This window comes from Pteronotus mesoamericanus, unplaced genomic scaffold (assembly GCF_021234165.1).
Source record: "Pteronotus mesoamericanus isolate MK-2021 breed Mesoamerican mustached bat unplaced genomic scaffold, CSHL_Meso_final contig_1018, whole genome shotgun sequence".
In the NCBI taxonomy this organism is placed as follows: Eukaryota; Metazoa; Chordata; class Mammalia; order Chiroptera; family Mormoopidae; genus Pteronotus; species Pteronotus mesoamericanus.
In genome coordinates, this window is record NW_026555002.1 from 3,167,376 (window position 1) to 3,184,142 (window position 16,767).

The following is a 16,767-nucleotide window of genomic DNA, read 5'->3' on the forward strand; positions in this document are numbered from 1 at the left end:
GTGTACTCTACTGCAACTAGTATGGGCTGCAAACAGCAATAAATATAAACTTTAAATGCGACTGAATGCGTGGTCAGCTGACCTAAAGGACCCACGGACCCGCGAACCCGCGAGCTGACGGGGAAGCAAGCGCTGCCCTCCCACCTCGACTCCCGAATTCTCCCGGCAAAAGAACTACATTGCCCAGAAGGCCGCGCGCGACAGGCGGCGCTCCCGCGAGGCATCCTGGGAGGAGTAGTCGAAGCGTTCCAGAAATCCCTCCCTCACTCTCGGGGGCTGCGGGAGACACGCCTGCGCCCAGTTGGTGGTGGCGCTTATGTGGGGGGCGTCCGTCCGCTTCGAGTTTTGGCCGGGGCGGGGGTCTGGGCTTTAGGCAGTAAGTGAAGCTAGCGGCCGGGTTTCAAGGGAGGGATGTGGGAGGCCTAAGGGACTGTGGGCGGCACGGCCAGAGGAGGGGGAGACGCAGGGCCGCCCCGGAGTTCGGGCGTCTCGGTCGGAGGTCCGCCCCCTCGCGCCCCTGGGCCTGCGGTTACTTGTAGTGCTTGAGGGCCTGGCCTCGGCTGGGAGTGGGAGAGAGAGGCCTCCAGACCACGAGGGCACTTTTGCGAGTTCGTTTTGTGTGCGTTGCTTCCGAGGAAAGGGTTGGAGAGGAAAACAGTCGCATTCCAGCGTTTCCTGCCCCTGAGGAACTGCTGGGAGCTTCGCGTGCCTCCGCTCCGAGGGGACTGGCGCCGCCCGAGCGGGTGGCCTAGGTCCCGGGCGCTCACGCCAGCGTCGCTGCGGAGAGATGGCGAGAGGGCGTTTTGCTCCGCAATTTTAACGGCAGCCTTCCCCGCCCCCCCCCCCCCACGCCTGCAAACCTCCTCGCGGCCCACCAGCCTCGGGGCCCGGCACCGAGCTGCTGTAAAGATCCATTTCTTCCGTGTAATTCGTCTCAGTGCCGTGATCTGGTACGAGGAGTGAGAAGCAGAGACTGTAGGAGGCGATGGGTGGTCCCCGCGCCCTCGTCAGCGCCCAGGATCTAGGATCGCCTTTGCTACCCCTGCAGCCTAGGTGTGGCGATGGGTTGTCTCTTTTTTCCTTACTGGCGCCGACATTGAGCCTTTTGAAGAAGAGCGGCCTTTACTGCGGGCAAGACCCACGGCGCTAAGTGCCTTTCTTTTGGCCTTTGAGTGTTTAAGGGGCCGTTTCTCGGACAAGGCCCCTGGGTGTGGTGGCCAGCCCACTGCCTGGGAGGTCGCGTGCAGCGGGGGTGAAAAAACCCAGGTCCCGATGAAAAAATCCAAAGCCCAAAAGACCTACGCACTTTCCAAGGAGTGGCTCAAAAGCCAACTCCCCGGTAGACAATAGGGAGCCACGGGAAAAGTGTGCTCTAAAAATAAACGCGTTTTATAACATGTCCTATTTTTTCACGGGTCGCATTTAGTTTCGCAATGTTTGGGAACCTATTTGAAGAGGATCATTCCAGTGTATCAAATAATCGGTATGGAAAAGGGAAGAAATTAAAGGCCGAAGCTGGGGAGCCGCCTGCTCCTCGGGCGTTCACCAATTTAAGCGGAATCAGGAATCAGGGCGGAACCTGTTACCTCAATTCTCTCCTTCAGACTCTCCATTTCACGCCTGAGTTCCGAGGTATGCGACGTCACGTGCGTTCGGCCAGGAATGTGTACCCTCCTCTGTACACGTAATTAATTGTGCAAGAGCAGGAAGACAAAAGCAGGACAGAATGTCTTAAGGGCGTATTCTGTAGCCTGCGTTTATTGTTACTATAACACACGAAGTGGATAATGTGAAACTTAAATGATCTTAAGCATATTCTGTGTGTAATCGCAGTAACGTTTAGGAACAAAGTAAGAAAGGAAGTCAGCTTGTCTTTTCTAGTTCTAATTGAAAGGGCAGCATAGAGGCAATGTTGTAAGTGCCGGCCCTCGTTATTGTTGCACTCTTTGCATTTTCAAGCTTTAAAATTTCTCTAGAGTAATTAGCACCTAGGGCAGAGTTGGGCTGAGCGGTTCCACCCTGCCTGTTGGAATGGGGAGGGGTGTCACCATGTTTCCACGGTCCCTGCCGTTTATCGGCAACTCTGAGGCTCAGAAAACTCGGACAATCCCCTCTGACCTGAACTTGTTTGGAGTCGGAACCTGCTGTGAGGTGAGGCCTTTTATAGCCTGGTTATCTCATTTGGGTGAATATTCTTTCGTTTGCCCCAGTAAGGTTACAGTCTCCTTTATTAGCCAAAGCTCTTTGTCCCAGACCCTGGGGGGGGGGGGTGGTAATGTTAATCCCTCTCCTCACAGTACCTTTCTAAAATTTGGAAATAGTGAATTCCAAAGACCCAAGAAGTTAGACAAAGCGATTGTGTACAAGGAGCAGAAGCCTGCTCAAATTTGCTCAACTTAAACAGGGATGTATTGTCAACATATAGGGGACTCCCAGAGATGGCCTTACTGGACCCTCAATTTCTTGCCCAGTTCTCTACGTTTGTCCCACTCCCATCTCTGTCTTACCCTCCGTGTTGCCTGCGTTTCGTTGTGAACGTTGCTGGGCCTCGCGTGGCCCTGCTGGGCCCCCGCTCTGCCGGGCTCTGCAGCTTGGCTCTCCACAGTGCCTCCCTTCCGCACGGACAGCCTGGTTCGTCCTGTGTGGGCTTTGCCGTGTCCCCCTTCCCGCCACCGCACACTTACCTCGTCTTTGTGACTTGTGACGTTTGCTGTTGTTTTTAAGCTTAGAAAGACTTCCCGCCTCCAGAGATTTAGTAAATATTTACCATTCTCCCCTTCCCAGGGCCATTCTAATGCCTTGGGCTGCAGGTGGGGCTTGAGAGTGGGGCCTTTTGTCCTCGACTCCATCCCCTCTAGAGAAGTATCTCCCTGACAGCATTCGGTAATTCCACCATTAGAATTTTTTTGCATGAATAGAGGATTCCTGACGAGGTGTGTGGTTAGTACTTTAACAAGTTTTAATGCAATTGAAGTTTAAGGGCAACTTGAAGTAGAAAAGCTGCCTTAAAAAGAGACTGCGGCAGGTGTTTGGGTTGGGGCCGGTCATGGAGAATACCACTAAGCAAGAATAGGGCTGAGAGTCCCAGGACGCCTTCCCCAGCAAAGGGGATGACAGGCCAGCCGTGGGTCAACGTCTAAGTGTGGATTATCCACTGGTGAGGCTTAGCGTGAGCCCTGATGCTTGTAATTTGGAAAGAGTAAGACCTGGGGGAGGAAAGTGATGGCGCTCTTCTGCAGTCACATTACGGAGGAGGGCGGGTCGGGTTCCGCGGTCCTCGCAGGTCGGCGTGGCTGAGAGTGGTGGGAAATGACCGGGAACGTCCTCGTGGTGTTTTTGCTTCCACCGTGACGCGTGTGGTTCCCAGTTCCTCCCAGGGATGCGGGAGGGGTGGAGCGTTCGTGACAGTAGTCACCGGGCAACAGCCGCCCTGCCTTCTCTCCCTGGAGTATATCAGAGTTCCCCAGCGGGAGTGCCTGTCCAGGCTTGAATATAGACTTCCCAGAAGATTCAGGCGTCTCTCCATTGGGTGGTGCAGCTCGATGTTAAAATTCTGGAGACTGGCACTGGGCCCCTAATGTGTTTTTCCAGCTGAGGTCACTACCATCTGTTACCACCCTCAAGCCGGGACAGACATTCACATACCCAAAAGGGGAGGGGCGTGGTCTCAGGGGTAAAGGGGTCCTTCTCAGGAAGGGATGGTTGGAAGCTTCGCATGTGGCTTGTTATTAATAACATGGGACAGTATTATATACGTTTCCTAATATTCTTTATGTGGTTTCATACGTAATAGGCAGTAGGAAGCCATCACAGATTCCTGATGCTAGTGTTTCTAGTTTTATAGGCATAATTTTCCTTTTATAGATCTTCCATACTGAAGCCTTAGCATGCCCTTTATAGTCAGTGGCTAAAAATAATGTTACCAGAAAGTAAAATGTGTAGAGTAAGGGTATAGATATTGGCACAATTGCATTTCTGAATTGGTAACTGATGTCACTTACTGGCAGTCTTGTTTTTCTAAGATGACATAATGTCCTTTACATCTCTGATTCTACTTTTCTTTAGAAGCTTTATTTTCTCTTGGCCCAGAGGAGCTTGGTTCTCTAGAGGAAAAGGATAATCCTGATGCAAAGGTATTAAATTTATGATTTATGAGGGTTTTTTTGAGTATTGAGGGAATGTTTTTTAAGAAGGAATTAAGATTCTTATAGAAATCAGTAATTTTATTAATTACCAAATACGATTCTTATTTTCAGAAAGTGACTTGGCTTATACCCTACTGGTAATGGGATTTTCCTTCAAAAAAACCATTACTTTCCCAAATGTAACATCATTGCTGCTTGATAGACATACCTCACTCTACTGTGCTTATTCTTTCTTCTCCTGAAGGAAATATTTGCAAACCGTCCACAGTAGCCTACTGAAAACTCTGCCTCATGCACTTCTTTGTAACAACAATAGAGACCATTATTCTTTCAGTTTGATATTCTGGAAATAAACTGAGTGAGGAATTGCTTTATCCCACATGCAGATCTAATCACGTTCCTCCCCTGCTTAAACACCGTTCCGAAGTTTGTGGCTTTCAGGCTAAACGCTACTTCTTAGGAAGAGTCAGCCTTTTGTGATCCAGCCTGGTGGGTCTCAGACCACCTGTGCCGCAAAGGTGGGGGCGGGGGTGGGGGAGAGTGAGTTAGTTTAATTCCCAATGTATTGCAGATCATACTTCTGTAAGATATAATAAAGATGTTGTGGCAACATCGATTGCCATAAAACTTTCTAAACGCTGTCACTTCAGATGCTTAAACTCGGTGCAGAGCAGGCTCTGAGCAGCGTTCCCCGTCAGCCCTGCCTCACCACCCCAAATAAGGCAGGACCAGGCTGGGCGCCCACTGGAAAAGCTTGGCAGGCGGAAACTCCTCAGGGAACTCTGTCTGTTCCAGAGGTGTTTTAGAGAAGCAACTGCTAGAGGCTACAATTACTATCAGTCTGGAATCAGTTGGGCAGTTTATTAAGGCCTCTTTGGGTTTTAATATCAATCTGAACTATGTCAAAGTAGAGAACTCCAGATATCTAAAACATTTCGGATTGAATTTTCAAAGAAAAATGAATCTTAGCTATAGCTAGTCCACTCTTTGTGATAAGATATTTGTAAACTTTCTTCTGGGAGAACTAAAGGAACTAGGAGGTATAAGAAACCTAGTGTGCAGTTCTTTTAAAAAGCCCCAGCCGACACTGAAAAGACTCGTTTAGAAACGTGTCTGTTCTCCTGCAGGTTCGGATCATACCGCTACAGCTGCAGCGGCTGTTTGCTCAGCTCCTGCTCCTGGACCAGGACGCTGCCTCCACGGCAGACCTCACGGACAGCTTCGGGTGGACCCGCAACGAGGTGTGGAGGTCGGCCTCTCTGGGAAACGCTGCCGGCAGCAAACAGCACACATGGGTGTAATGTGTGACCTGCCTTTTTTTCAATTTTGTTTTAGGGTCTCAAGATATTTTTTAAGTATTTACTTCTCTCATTTTAAATAACTGCAAGCCAGAAATATTTTTTCGAACACTTTCTGTTGGCAGGATTTGTGAATGGTTGCCGTTTGCGGGCGGGGAGAGGTGGTGGGTGCAGGGAGAAGTGTGAGAGCCGTTCTGTGCAGCGTATACCCTGAGAACCTTCCTGTGGTCTGGGTGAGGTCTAACACCTATTTCATGGAAATTACCATTTCTAGAGCAAACTGCTCAAAACGCCTCGAAAGTTCCCGAGCAACAATTCCGTCTGCCTTTGTGACATGCTTTTTATGTTTGACTCTGGGGCTTCTGATTCGGACACGGGCCTCAGGCCAGGCAGGCCTTCGCTTGCTCCCCGCCCTCCTTTCTCCTGACTCTCTTCACTGTCGGCCAGTGTCCTCTTGTAAGACTTGGTCTCATTTTTCTGTTTGCGTCCCTACAGGGTGTTTCACTGTATACAAACACTAAATGTTTGTCAGCAACAAGTAAAGGTGTTTGTTGCCAGTAAGCTGTTAGCTGTATAAAATCGAACAAAACCAAGTCTGTGATTTTTTTATGGAATAGATGTGTTCTGGTAAAGACACAGGTATGGGAGACTGTCACAGAATTTAAAGAGGCAATGATCAAAATCATGTCCTGTTGCCTTCAACAATAAACTCTGAGCTGTGGTCTTCTAACAGGAGCAGGTGATGCCGTGTGATTAAAGAGGTAGGGCTGGGGCTTTGCTGTAACTGGGTTAATAATACATTCCCTGAACAGTATCTTAAAGGTCTGGTGTAGGGCAGGTGCTTGGGGTTTATTCCTTTTTCTTTCCTTCTTTTAAAAATAACCACTTTATTGAGCTAAAACTCACATGTCCTAAGATTTCCTCTTTTAGAGGATACAATTCAGTGGTTTTTTCCTATATTTACAGAGTTGTGTAACAAACACCACAATCAATTTCAGAGCCTTTTCCCACTCCATACCCATTAGTCTCCCTCCTCCAACCCCTTTTCCCCAAGCCCCTGGCAACCACTAGTCTGCTTTCTGTCTCTGGATTTGCCTGTTCTGCTCATTTCACAGAAATGCAATCATATGGTACGGAGTAGCACTTCATTCCTTTTTATGGCCAAGTAATATAGCCTATTGGATGGATATGCCACATGGGTTTTGTTGTGTGTTTTTTTTTTTTAACCTAGTCATCAGTTGATGGATTTCCCTTTGTTTTGGATATTGAACTTCCACTGATTTCCTGGTTTCATACTTCTTAAAGCTGTGAAAACCTTCATTATTTTCTGAATAAAATCTTGCAGGGAACTCTTTAGGACTGGACCTGCAATGTCAGACAGGGTCTCAGACGATTTTGGCAAACTGAGGATTGTTCAGAAACAAAGCTTGAAAACGTCACACGCTCCCTTCCCATCAGAGCCAGTGATACTGAAGAACTATGACCTCTAGTGTCTTGTGTGTGAAGGAAAGAAGGGAGGGAGGGAAAGAGGGATCCCGAGGCCCACACCTCGCTCCAGCCTTCAGCCACTCGGTCAGCTTCTCTTCACACGAACCTAACCTTTAAAGTTGTCTTCCTTCACTACCTCTACTGCTGCACCTTCCCCTTGTCCCTCCGCCTCCTTTCTACCTTCCTTGTCAGAGTCTCTCATGACATGCACATGCCAGGCCCAGGAGACACTCGGCTGCTCCCAGTGGGCCCGCGGTAGCCCTCCCCGCTCCCCGCACAGCACGGCTGCTGCGGTCCGGTTCTCGGTTCTTGGGTGCTCCCTCCTGCCGCTGTTCTTCCTCTCCTCCACTTTAAGTGTTGGCTTTGGTTCATAAATTGTCCTGAGGGAGCAGTGCAGTCTGTTCCTACACAGTGATGTGACTTCCAGCAGAGTAAAGCAAGTTCCAGAGGAATTTTCTCAGTAACCCTGTGTTAGTGTTGTTCTAGTTGGTCTGCATGTCAAAGCAGTAAATTCCAGTTCTTCCCAAATGCTGATACTGGGTGCATTCCCCAGTCCCTGTGACCTGAGCGAGGTTCCGAGGAGAGCTCTCTGCGCACGTCCCCTCCCTTCCTCCTCCCGGCTGGGGCCACGCACACAGTTTCCCACAAGAATAGACGCGCTGTCCTGTTTTCAAGTTGAGTTCCGTGCACATACTGAACACCGCCTGCTCTATTTTCATTTTGTAATAAAAATAAAAATAGGTGGTGATCTGTTAACCTGTTCTCAGCTCATTTAGTCATTCTTGTATTTGATCGAGGCTTACCTTTGGCTTTCTTGAGAAATCTCGTGTTTATTTGACTAATAGCACTTTAAAAATCTGTTTTAAAACAGCTGAAGCACAAAATCACATTTTAAAAGTTATCTGTTTTATAGGAAATGAGGCAACATGATGTGCAGGAACTGAATCGAATTCTCTTTAGTGCTTTGGAAACTTCTTTAGTCGGGACCTCCGGCCATGACCTCATCAATCGCCTCTATCATGGAACCATTGTTAACCAGATTGTTTGTAAAGAATGTAAGAATGTCAGTGAAAAGCAGGTGAATATGTAAGAGTATCCTAGTAATAAGTTATAGTGTTAAGTAAAATTCATGTCATTAAACCTATGACCTAGAGTACCACATGAGTAAAGTGTTTATTATTAGAAATCACTTTATTGGTTTTTTAAAACTCTAGCTGTACTTAAATCATAAGTTTATAATCCAGATTTCTCCACATAAATTGAAAGAAGCAAATATCTTAAAACATAGCTTTGATGTTTTATTCAGCACTCTAATATTTAAAAAATAAGTTGGGGGATGTTACAAGTAGAGGTCTGTGGCCTTCCCAGAAAAACGACTTTATCCGGTTGGTGGTTGGAATATTGTAAAGTTAATTAGGGAACTCATAAAAATGTAGAGAACTGACAAACGTCTGTAATTAAATACTGGATTTAGTTTATTAATAACTTTGAGAAAGTTCATTTGTATCTGTGTGCTTATGTCTAAATATTATACATATATAAATGTTTATTATATATAAAAAATACATATATATATATATAAAGCCATTATAGTGGAGTTCTTTGTCATGACACAGATTGCCCATTTACTCTAATTGGAAATTAGAACTTGGAAATTTGCTATAACAATCTTCACCTTCTCTCCCAGTCTTAGATAGCAGATGATTTCCTTAGAACAGTTGTCCTTTAATAAAAATCTCCCTGTTATGGTAAGAGTTACAGAAAGCGTCTGTACCGTATGAGTAAAAAATTAAATGTGATTTTCTAAATGTCGCATTAACTGCTTTTTTGGAATATATATTTTTATCTCTATTTTTCATGAGCATTGGGGATAAAGGATACTTTTTGTACTTTATTACCTGTACTAATAGGTTTGGCTAGCCTAATGTGGAAATATTAAGATGATTTGTATCTTTGAATTACTGTATGATTGATTTAACTATAATAATAATTCACAAGATAATTTCAAACAATATTGTATATTAAGGCATGTGATAAGTTACAGACATGAACTTTCACCTACATATATTATAAAACTATATATAAATGTTACTTTTATTACTTTAGATTTCCACCATAAACTGATTAGTACTGTCATTTTACAGTCCCATAATCCCTTTAATGATATTAAAATTAAATATTCTTTAAATTTTTTCGATTTTAAGTATTTATTACTAAAAACATGTTGTAATTCAAATGTAGTTATAGTAGAATTTATAGATTCCCATTTTGCAAAATACCCTTCCTTAATTTTCATAAGAATACCTTCTTATCCTGGCTCAGAATGGTTTTTTCCTTACAACTTGCTCGGCATGTTTTAAACCAGTCCTGGCAGCAGCAGAAGAGGAAGGAGAGTGTCCATTAGAGCCCTGCCCTGCGGGCCTGGCCCAGAGACCCGACTGCAGGGAGGAGCCCTGCCCGACATGCCTCTGAGTTCACGTGTGTGTCCAGGGTTTAGTGTATCAACAGGGGACTCATGAACTAGCTCCTGACATAGTTCAAGCTCAGTTACACCTTGTTTTGGAAAAGGTCGTTTGGTGTTATGAATGTTGCAGTATCTGATCAGATCTATACTTTTGTAGGTACAGCGTTTCAGGAAAAGTGTATCTGCTTATTCCCAATACTAGATGAGTTGGTGATGTCATGTGAACCTCTGAAATTGTTTTTTAGAATTATATTCATGTGCATTTCAGGAAGACTTCTTAGATCTAACAGTAGCGGTCAAAAACATGTCAGGTTTGGAAGAGGCACTCTGGAACATGTATGTAGAAGAGGAGGTTTTTGACTCCGACAACTTGTACCGCTGCGGCACTTGTGACAGGCCGGTGAAGGCAGCAAAGGTAAAGACGGGCCCTCTGCCTTCCCTTGCGGAGCCTGCTTGGTCCTAGGGGCGCGGCAAGGTCTGCTAGTGCAGTCAGCTTGTTTGAAAGAGCCTGACACAAGGTGTACGGGGGGAGGGGAGGGCAGGGGACGACCAAAATCTCAGCATTTATGTATAAAAAATTGTGTATTTATTCTTGCATGTAAACTTCAGTCACCTTCAAAATGCTCTCCATTTGATGCAGTACACTTATCGAGACTTTTTTTCGCTGCCCAAAACGGTTTTTGAACTCATAGATTTTGATGCCTTTTAGTGCTTCTGCCATTTTTTGTTTTACCTCTTCCACATCAGCAAAACGTTTCCCTTTGATGACTTTTTCATCCAGGAAAACAAACAAAAACAAAAAGTCACTTGGGAAGAGATTGGGTGAATAGGGAGGGTGGGGCATGGAGGTCCATGACATTTTTGGTCCAAAACTGCTGAACACTCAGCGCGGTGTGGGCGGGTGCGCTCCTAAATCATCCATCAGGAAATGGGCAACCGTGTTGAAAGAGTCTTCAGAACAACACACTGAAGCTGAACGCAGCCCCTCCCAGCGACGCCTGTCGGCCCACGGTGCCGTGGGTTCCCGGAACACTCACCTCGTGGGGGAAGCCTGCACTGCGAGGGGATGCCCCTCGCACATGGAGCCCTTCGTTAATACTAAGGATCAAAAACAAATTTACATTCTATGTACCTGTATTTTAATTTTTTATAGTGAAGAATTTTTTTAAGCTTTTAACCCAATAGTTCTGTCAACTTCCTTCTTTCCCTGGAAAAATTTATTTGTACCTTAATGTTTCTTAAATATACCTTTTGTTGACAAACTCCCCACCATCCCTGCTTTTTGCAAATTACCACTACGGAGGCAGTATGTTTTTACTTCCACCAACCAAGAAGTTTGCTGAGCTTTCCTTTCCTTGCCCACTGCTCTGAAGATAATGGCTTCCCTCGTTTTCTGCACATGCAGCTGTTTCACAGTCTGGAGCGGTGCGTGTGTCCCCTCCCGGATTCTCACAGAGGCCGTGTGCCCTTTCTTCTCCCCGCAGCTGGGGCCAGCGATACTTAACTTGCTGATCAAAGGGCTTGACAGAGCGCTTCTGGGTTTCCTTTGTACAGGAGAGCAAAATTCAGGATGAAAGGAGGGCATGATGGAAGCCAGTTTTTTCTGCAGTACGGCCTCAGCCCTGCCGCCGTCACTCTCGTCTGCAGGGGCCGCTGTCCCGCTGCTGGCGGGCGGCACCCTCGGCTCCTCCTAGCTTGACAGACCCGAGCTCAATTCAGTTGGTGGTTACTGAGCACTTGAACTACCGTAGAAGTCATATCTCTGCAGTCCCTCTGCTGTGACAGAGAAACAACACTATTCCTATAGCTGGCACTTCCTGAGTTTCTAACAGAGGAAGTAAGGGATGGTCTAGACGGCATGTGATACCGATTTGGACCTGGGAGATTGTAGGGGAAACTTAATGAAAACAGTGAACCCCATGCCTGTAACTTCCACGGCAGGATTAGAAACCAGGGTAAATGTTACATTGTTTAGTCCATAGTTCCATCCAGCCTTTGCCCCTTTATGAAACCCAGATAAAGGGGTTCGTTTTTTGCTTATTTAGTTTATGGCTCACTTTTGGTGTTAACAACTACAATGTATAAAATTCAGAGGATTAAAAACTCTTAGAAAATACTTAAATACATTCTTAGTTAAACCAAGTTTGCACATCAGTAAAACAATCTTTTGCAAAACAAAAGCAGTTCTTTTATGAGCCTTTTATATCATTGGTTCAATTTTTTTCCCCAGTGGAAATGTTTGATCTTGATACTTTTAAAATTACATTCCAGCCCTGGCTGGGTGGTTCAGTTGGTTGGAGCATCTTCCTGTACACTGAAAGGTTGTGGGTTCGATCCCAGGTCAGGGCACATACCTAGGTTGTGGGATAGATCCCTGATTGAGGCATGTACAGGAGCCAACCAATCAATATATTTCTCTCTCACATCCATGTTTCTTCTCCCCCTTCTCCCTCCCTCTCCCCTTCCCTTCTAAATTCAATGAACACATCCTCAGGTGAGGATTAAAAAAAAAAATTACACTATATTCTAGTTGCATTCGATTTATTGCATTCTAAATTTAGGTTTAGTTGTACTACCTAAATTAATGCAAATTATCTTGTCCTAAGCAGTCTTTTTCTCAGCTACATTGTAGTTGAGTTACTCAGGTTTTTCGATGTATTTTTTTAGCTTGTTTGAAAATTTGCTGTGTAGTTAAATTGCTGTTTTATCATTTAACTTCTTTTTATTATCCACTCGATTTGTAGGATTATTGTTTTAAGTATATTTTTAGGACAGTTAGGTATTCATGGTTTTGGAAAATTTTATATATGGGAAGGATTTTTTTTGTCCCCCTTGACATGCCATTAGTGCGGGTGGGGGGTTGGGAAAAGATAATGACTTAAATAAAAAGCAGCTTAATTTTGTGTTTTGTTTTAAAGTAAGGAATTAAAACGAAACACATCTTCTTGCCTGCTTTAACTGTAAAACCCCAATCAGTGGATCTGAAGTCTTTGAAAGCCGTGGATCTTCTCAGAAAAATACATACACATGTTTTCGTAGAATTTCAAGGGTCCAGATCCATTGAAACAGGTCCAGAGGTCCCAGTTCTTCAGTGAGTAAAAGGAAAAAGGTGATGGGTCCGTTCTCAGGCCAGAAAGAAACATCATTAGAGAGAGGGGCACGCGGTTACAACGTGCTCGTCAGACAGCTTTGATTTTAGGGTGTGAACACTGACAGCGTAGGACTGGGTAGTGTCCCCTTCCGTCCTGTATGAGAGATGAGTTTATATCAAGGGCTGTGTGCATCCACCGTGATGAGTTTGTGGCTCCTAAAGTTGTCATAATTTGCTTTTTAACATGTTAAGAAACATTATGTATTCTTTTATATAATTGCTTTTTAAACACTTCTAAAATTTTTCTTTTAACAGTCGGCCAAATTGCATAAGCTGCCTCCCTTTCTTACTGTCTCATTACTAAGATTTAATTTTGATTTTGTGAAGTGTGAACGATACAAGGAAATTAGCCGTTATACATTCCCTCTCCGGATCAATCTCAAGCCTTTTTGTGAACAGGTTTGAACTCTTTTCATCTTGAAATTCTTTGTTTTTCCACTCTCAAGATTGAATCCTTAATTGACCTGGTTTTCAGTTGGCTTATTGCAGAATCTTGGCCTTGGCACTATGCTGTCTTGTGCATTGGAGGATGCGAAGCAGCTCTCCTGGCTTCTGCCTGCTGGATGACAGTAGCATCCTCCCCCTCCTCCCCAGTGGTGACAAAAATGTTCTCAGACCTGGGCAAATGTCCATGTCTCCTGGCGGAAGGGGAGTGGGTAAAGTCACTCCTAATTGAGAACCACTGGTTTTTTTACAGTCGTCTTGAGTTTCCAAAGTATGGATTTGTCTTTGGTTCTTTTTATTAAATGTTCTCCTTGAAAAAATCTTTGTAATGAAAATTTAAGAGCAAAATTAGAAATGACCGTGCATTAGGAAAAATTACCATTAATTGATACTTTGTTATTTGGATTAGGTTTACTTGAGATACAATAATGAATTACACATCTAGAAAATGAACAGATTATTGGTGCTTCACTACTCTGGAATTTGTAATACTTCAGACACGGGCAAGAACAAGCTTGAAAACAAATTAATTACATATTCAACCTACTTTACAAGCCATTTAAAAATATTTTCTATATAATTGCCACACATGCCAGGATGACAATGATGAGACTGATGTTTTTCTTACTATAAATCATTCATTCTGTTTTTATTAAGATCAGGACATTTATCAGCTAGCTATTGAATATCTATGTGTAAAAGTACTCTTTTTAAAGATAACCTTAAATTTTCATGGGCCTTCCTCTACTTCAAACCTAATTACTGAGGATTTTGTATTTTGTTTTATTATATTGATTACTATTCAAAGGTTGTATTTTTGTGTGGGCCCTGAGCTTGTTATTGGCACAAATGGAATAAACAGTTTTTCCAGAGTCAGTCAGTCCTCCCTGCCTGAAAAATTTTTTTCCAGAGAAATAATTGACACACATCACTGCGTCAGTGTAAGGTGACCAGCACAGTGGCTCGCTTCCCATGTATTGTGAAGTGATTGCCACAGTAGGTTCCATTAACGTCCATCGTCTCACGCAGAAGATTTTTGTTCTTTTATAAAAAGTAGTTAGTCAAATGGCTTTAACAAACTGTGAAATAACGAAACCGAAATAAGTGAAACATTGAGCACTTATCTAAGAAATCACAGTATTTTTTTTTGATATCTCTATTAATGGAAAAATTTATCATTTCACATCTTTGTTTATCTCTCTCTTGTCTTTCACTTGAACCAGACATTTTAAAAAATGCTGCTTACTTTAAAAATATAATTTTTTAAGCAAATAAATTCTTTAATTAATTGGCACCCCTTCAAGTAGCATCTTAACCTAAAGTAGATTTAAAATGCCAGTATAGGTGTTCATCTGTTGGGTCAGTCATAATTATAGAGCACACTAATTATAAAAAAAGTTTGATCATAGAATTAAGAAATCAAGAAAAAAATCTTTCACTTCACCAAACTGCTTCTAAACAAAACCAGCTAGTATTCATGAATGCTAAATTCCTCTAATATATAGAGGACTAACGTATCGGGAACTGTGACAGATAGTAGGTGTGGCTTAGCCTTTGAGGCATATGACAAATCTAGTTGAAATACAGGAAAAATTCAACAGCTAAAGAGGACATTTATAAAGCAGCAAAACAAGTATCACACAAAGAGAGGTACGTTAAAACTTACAGACTCACTGATAGGGTAGTGTGTTTTGTTATCACATTGGCTTACATGATCTCGCCAAAGTACATACAAATAACATCTTGTTTGGGTGTATGTTTTCATGTTTAACCATGACGCAGCATTTGGTTGGTATAGTGTGCTTGGTACTGGACCAATGATAGATAATTTTCTACCTAAGAATTAAGAACTTTAAAATGTGAAGTCAATTCAAATTTATCTTAATTTACCCTTAAATAATAATAAACTGAGATTTTTATTTATTTCAGTAGTTAAAATTATTTTTAACCATTTGGTTAGGTGTAAACTTCCCAGTATGTGTAAACTATATCAATGTTTGTGTTCTTTTCTCTTGTAGAGTAAACTGGATGACTTGGAATATATGTATGACCTCTTCTCAGTCATTATACACAAAGGTGGTTGCTATGGAGGACATTACCATGTGTATATTAAAGATGTCGATCATTTGGGAAATTGGCAATTTCAAGTAAGCATAGACATTAGAAGTATCTTTGAATTTTTTTTCCTTTTCTCCTCCTATTATTTGGTGAGGATAATCTTTCACCATTTATTATATGTTCACTCTGTAGAATATTTTTATAGGCACTGAAAGTTAGTATAGATAAAAGTTTAAAATTTTTATTTCTAAATATTTTCACACTTAGAGAAACATGACCAACATAGTACAGACACCTCCTGTATATTCTCCCCCTAGATTCTCCAGTTGTTAACATTTTGCCACATTTGGGCAAGTACACACTTTTTGTAAACACACACACACACACACACACACACGCACACACACACAGAGTTAACTTTATCATTATTAGTGCTGAACCACTTGAAATTAAGTTTATCCCTAAATACTTCAGTGCTTATCTCATGAAAACAGGGACATTCCCTTATATCAGTGGAGCTCAAAATCTTGTATCAGTGGAGCTCAAAATCTTGTATCAGTGGAGCTCAAAATCAGGAACTTCAACATTGATGTAATATTTGTATCTATTTCACCAGTTGTCTGGTCCAAATCCTTTATAGCATCTTCTTCCTCACTCTAGTATGGATCTGCATTACATTTAGTTAGCTTATCACTTAAGCCTCCTTTAATAAATAATCTTTCCTTAATTTTTCTGTTGTCTTCCATGGCACCAACCAAAAACAATGAAGATTTTCTTCCTGCGTTACCTCTAAAAGTTTGGTGATGGTGGTGATGAAGGGGGGATGGGGTGTTTTGTTTTGTTTTGTTTTAATTTTTATTTTTTTAATCTATTAGGGTAATACTGGTTAATAAAATTATCTAGGTCTCAGGTGTACAATTCTATAATACATTATCTGTATATTGTGTCGTGTGTTACCACCCCATGTTAAAAGTTTCTTTTTCACTTAAAACTTCACTCTTCCTAGAGTGGTTTCCTGTGGATGGTGTGAAATGTTTTTTTCCCTATTTGAGCACCCGACTGCCCATCACCGTTTATTGAATAATCCACTTATTACCCCCAGCCTGCCATGCCAGTCCTGTCACGGCAGTTGTTTATTTGTGTGGGCACCTGTTTCGGGGCTCCCCGTTCAGCTGCGTCGTTCTTTTTCTCTCTCCCCAGGCAGGCGCGGCAGTGTTACCGAGCCTCTGTAGCTGTGAGCCACGGAGGCCGGCAGGTCAGGGCCTCCCTGTGTGTGGTCCTTCTGCCCTTGCAGGCTTCGGGGAGCCTTTCTAGAATCAGCTTGTCAGTGTTCTCACTTTCATGCATGCTTGGTGTGGTTTTTAATCTACACATGAAAAAATACATCTTTATTTTTTTAAAGCTTTTTGAAACGGTTTATAAGAAAGTCTTATAATATTGTCAAGATCTTGCAGATGTTCTGAGGAAAAGCCTGAACTGAGAATCTAGATCCAGTTATTTGCAATGAGAAAAATTGTAATGTATTACCCACCAACCTTAAACTCTCAATCAGTTTTTTAAATGTAACTAAAACATAGTAAAATGTCAAAATGTAAGATACGAACCATTATGTTAGGATGCAGAATAATTAAAACATATCTTCCTGATTATCAAACAGTTAATAGTGTTGTTGATGCATAGTTGCTGCACATGTAGTAATTTGACTTCTCTTGGTACCAA

At 42.9% G+C, this 16,767-nt stretch overlaps 1 protein-coding gene across 1 annotated transcript in view; it reads left to right on the top strand.

The window, feature by feature from the left end:
* The first annotated feature begins 266 nt into the window (after positions 1 to 266).
* USP40 (ubiquitin specific peptidase 40) overlaps positions 267 to 16,767 on the top strand; it is a 66,871-nt gene continuing 50,370 nt past the window's right edge. The window contains exons 1-8 of the mRNA XM_054571318.1: positions 267 to 376; positions 1,427 to 1,632; positions 4,066 to 4,133; positions 5,273 to 5,386; positions 7,845 to 8,009; positions 9,664 to 9,810; positions 12,802 to 12,945; positions 15,009 to 15,137. Coding sequence (XP_054427293.1) covers positions 1,434 to 1,632; positions 4,066 to 4,133; positions 5,273 to 5,386; positions 7,845 to 8,009; positions 9,664 to 9,810; positions 12,802 to 12,945; positions 15,009 to 15,137 — 966 coding nt within the window. The 5' untranslated portion in view covers positions 267 to 376; positions 1,427 to 1,433. The remainder of the gene's footprint in view (positions 377 to 1,426; positions 1,633 to 4,065; positions 4,134 to 5,272; positions 5,387 to 7,844; positions 8,010 to 9,663; positions 9,811 to 12,801; positions 12,946 to 15,008; positions 15,138 to 16,767) is intronic.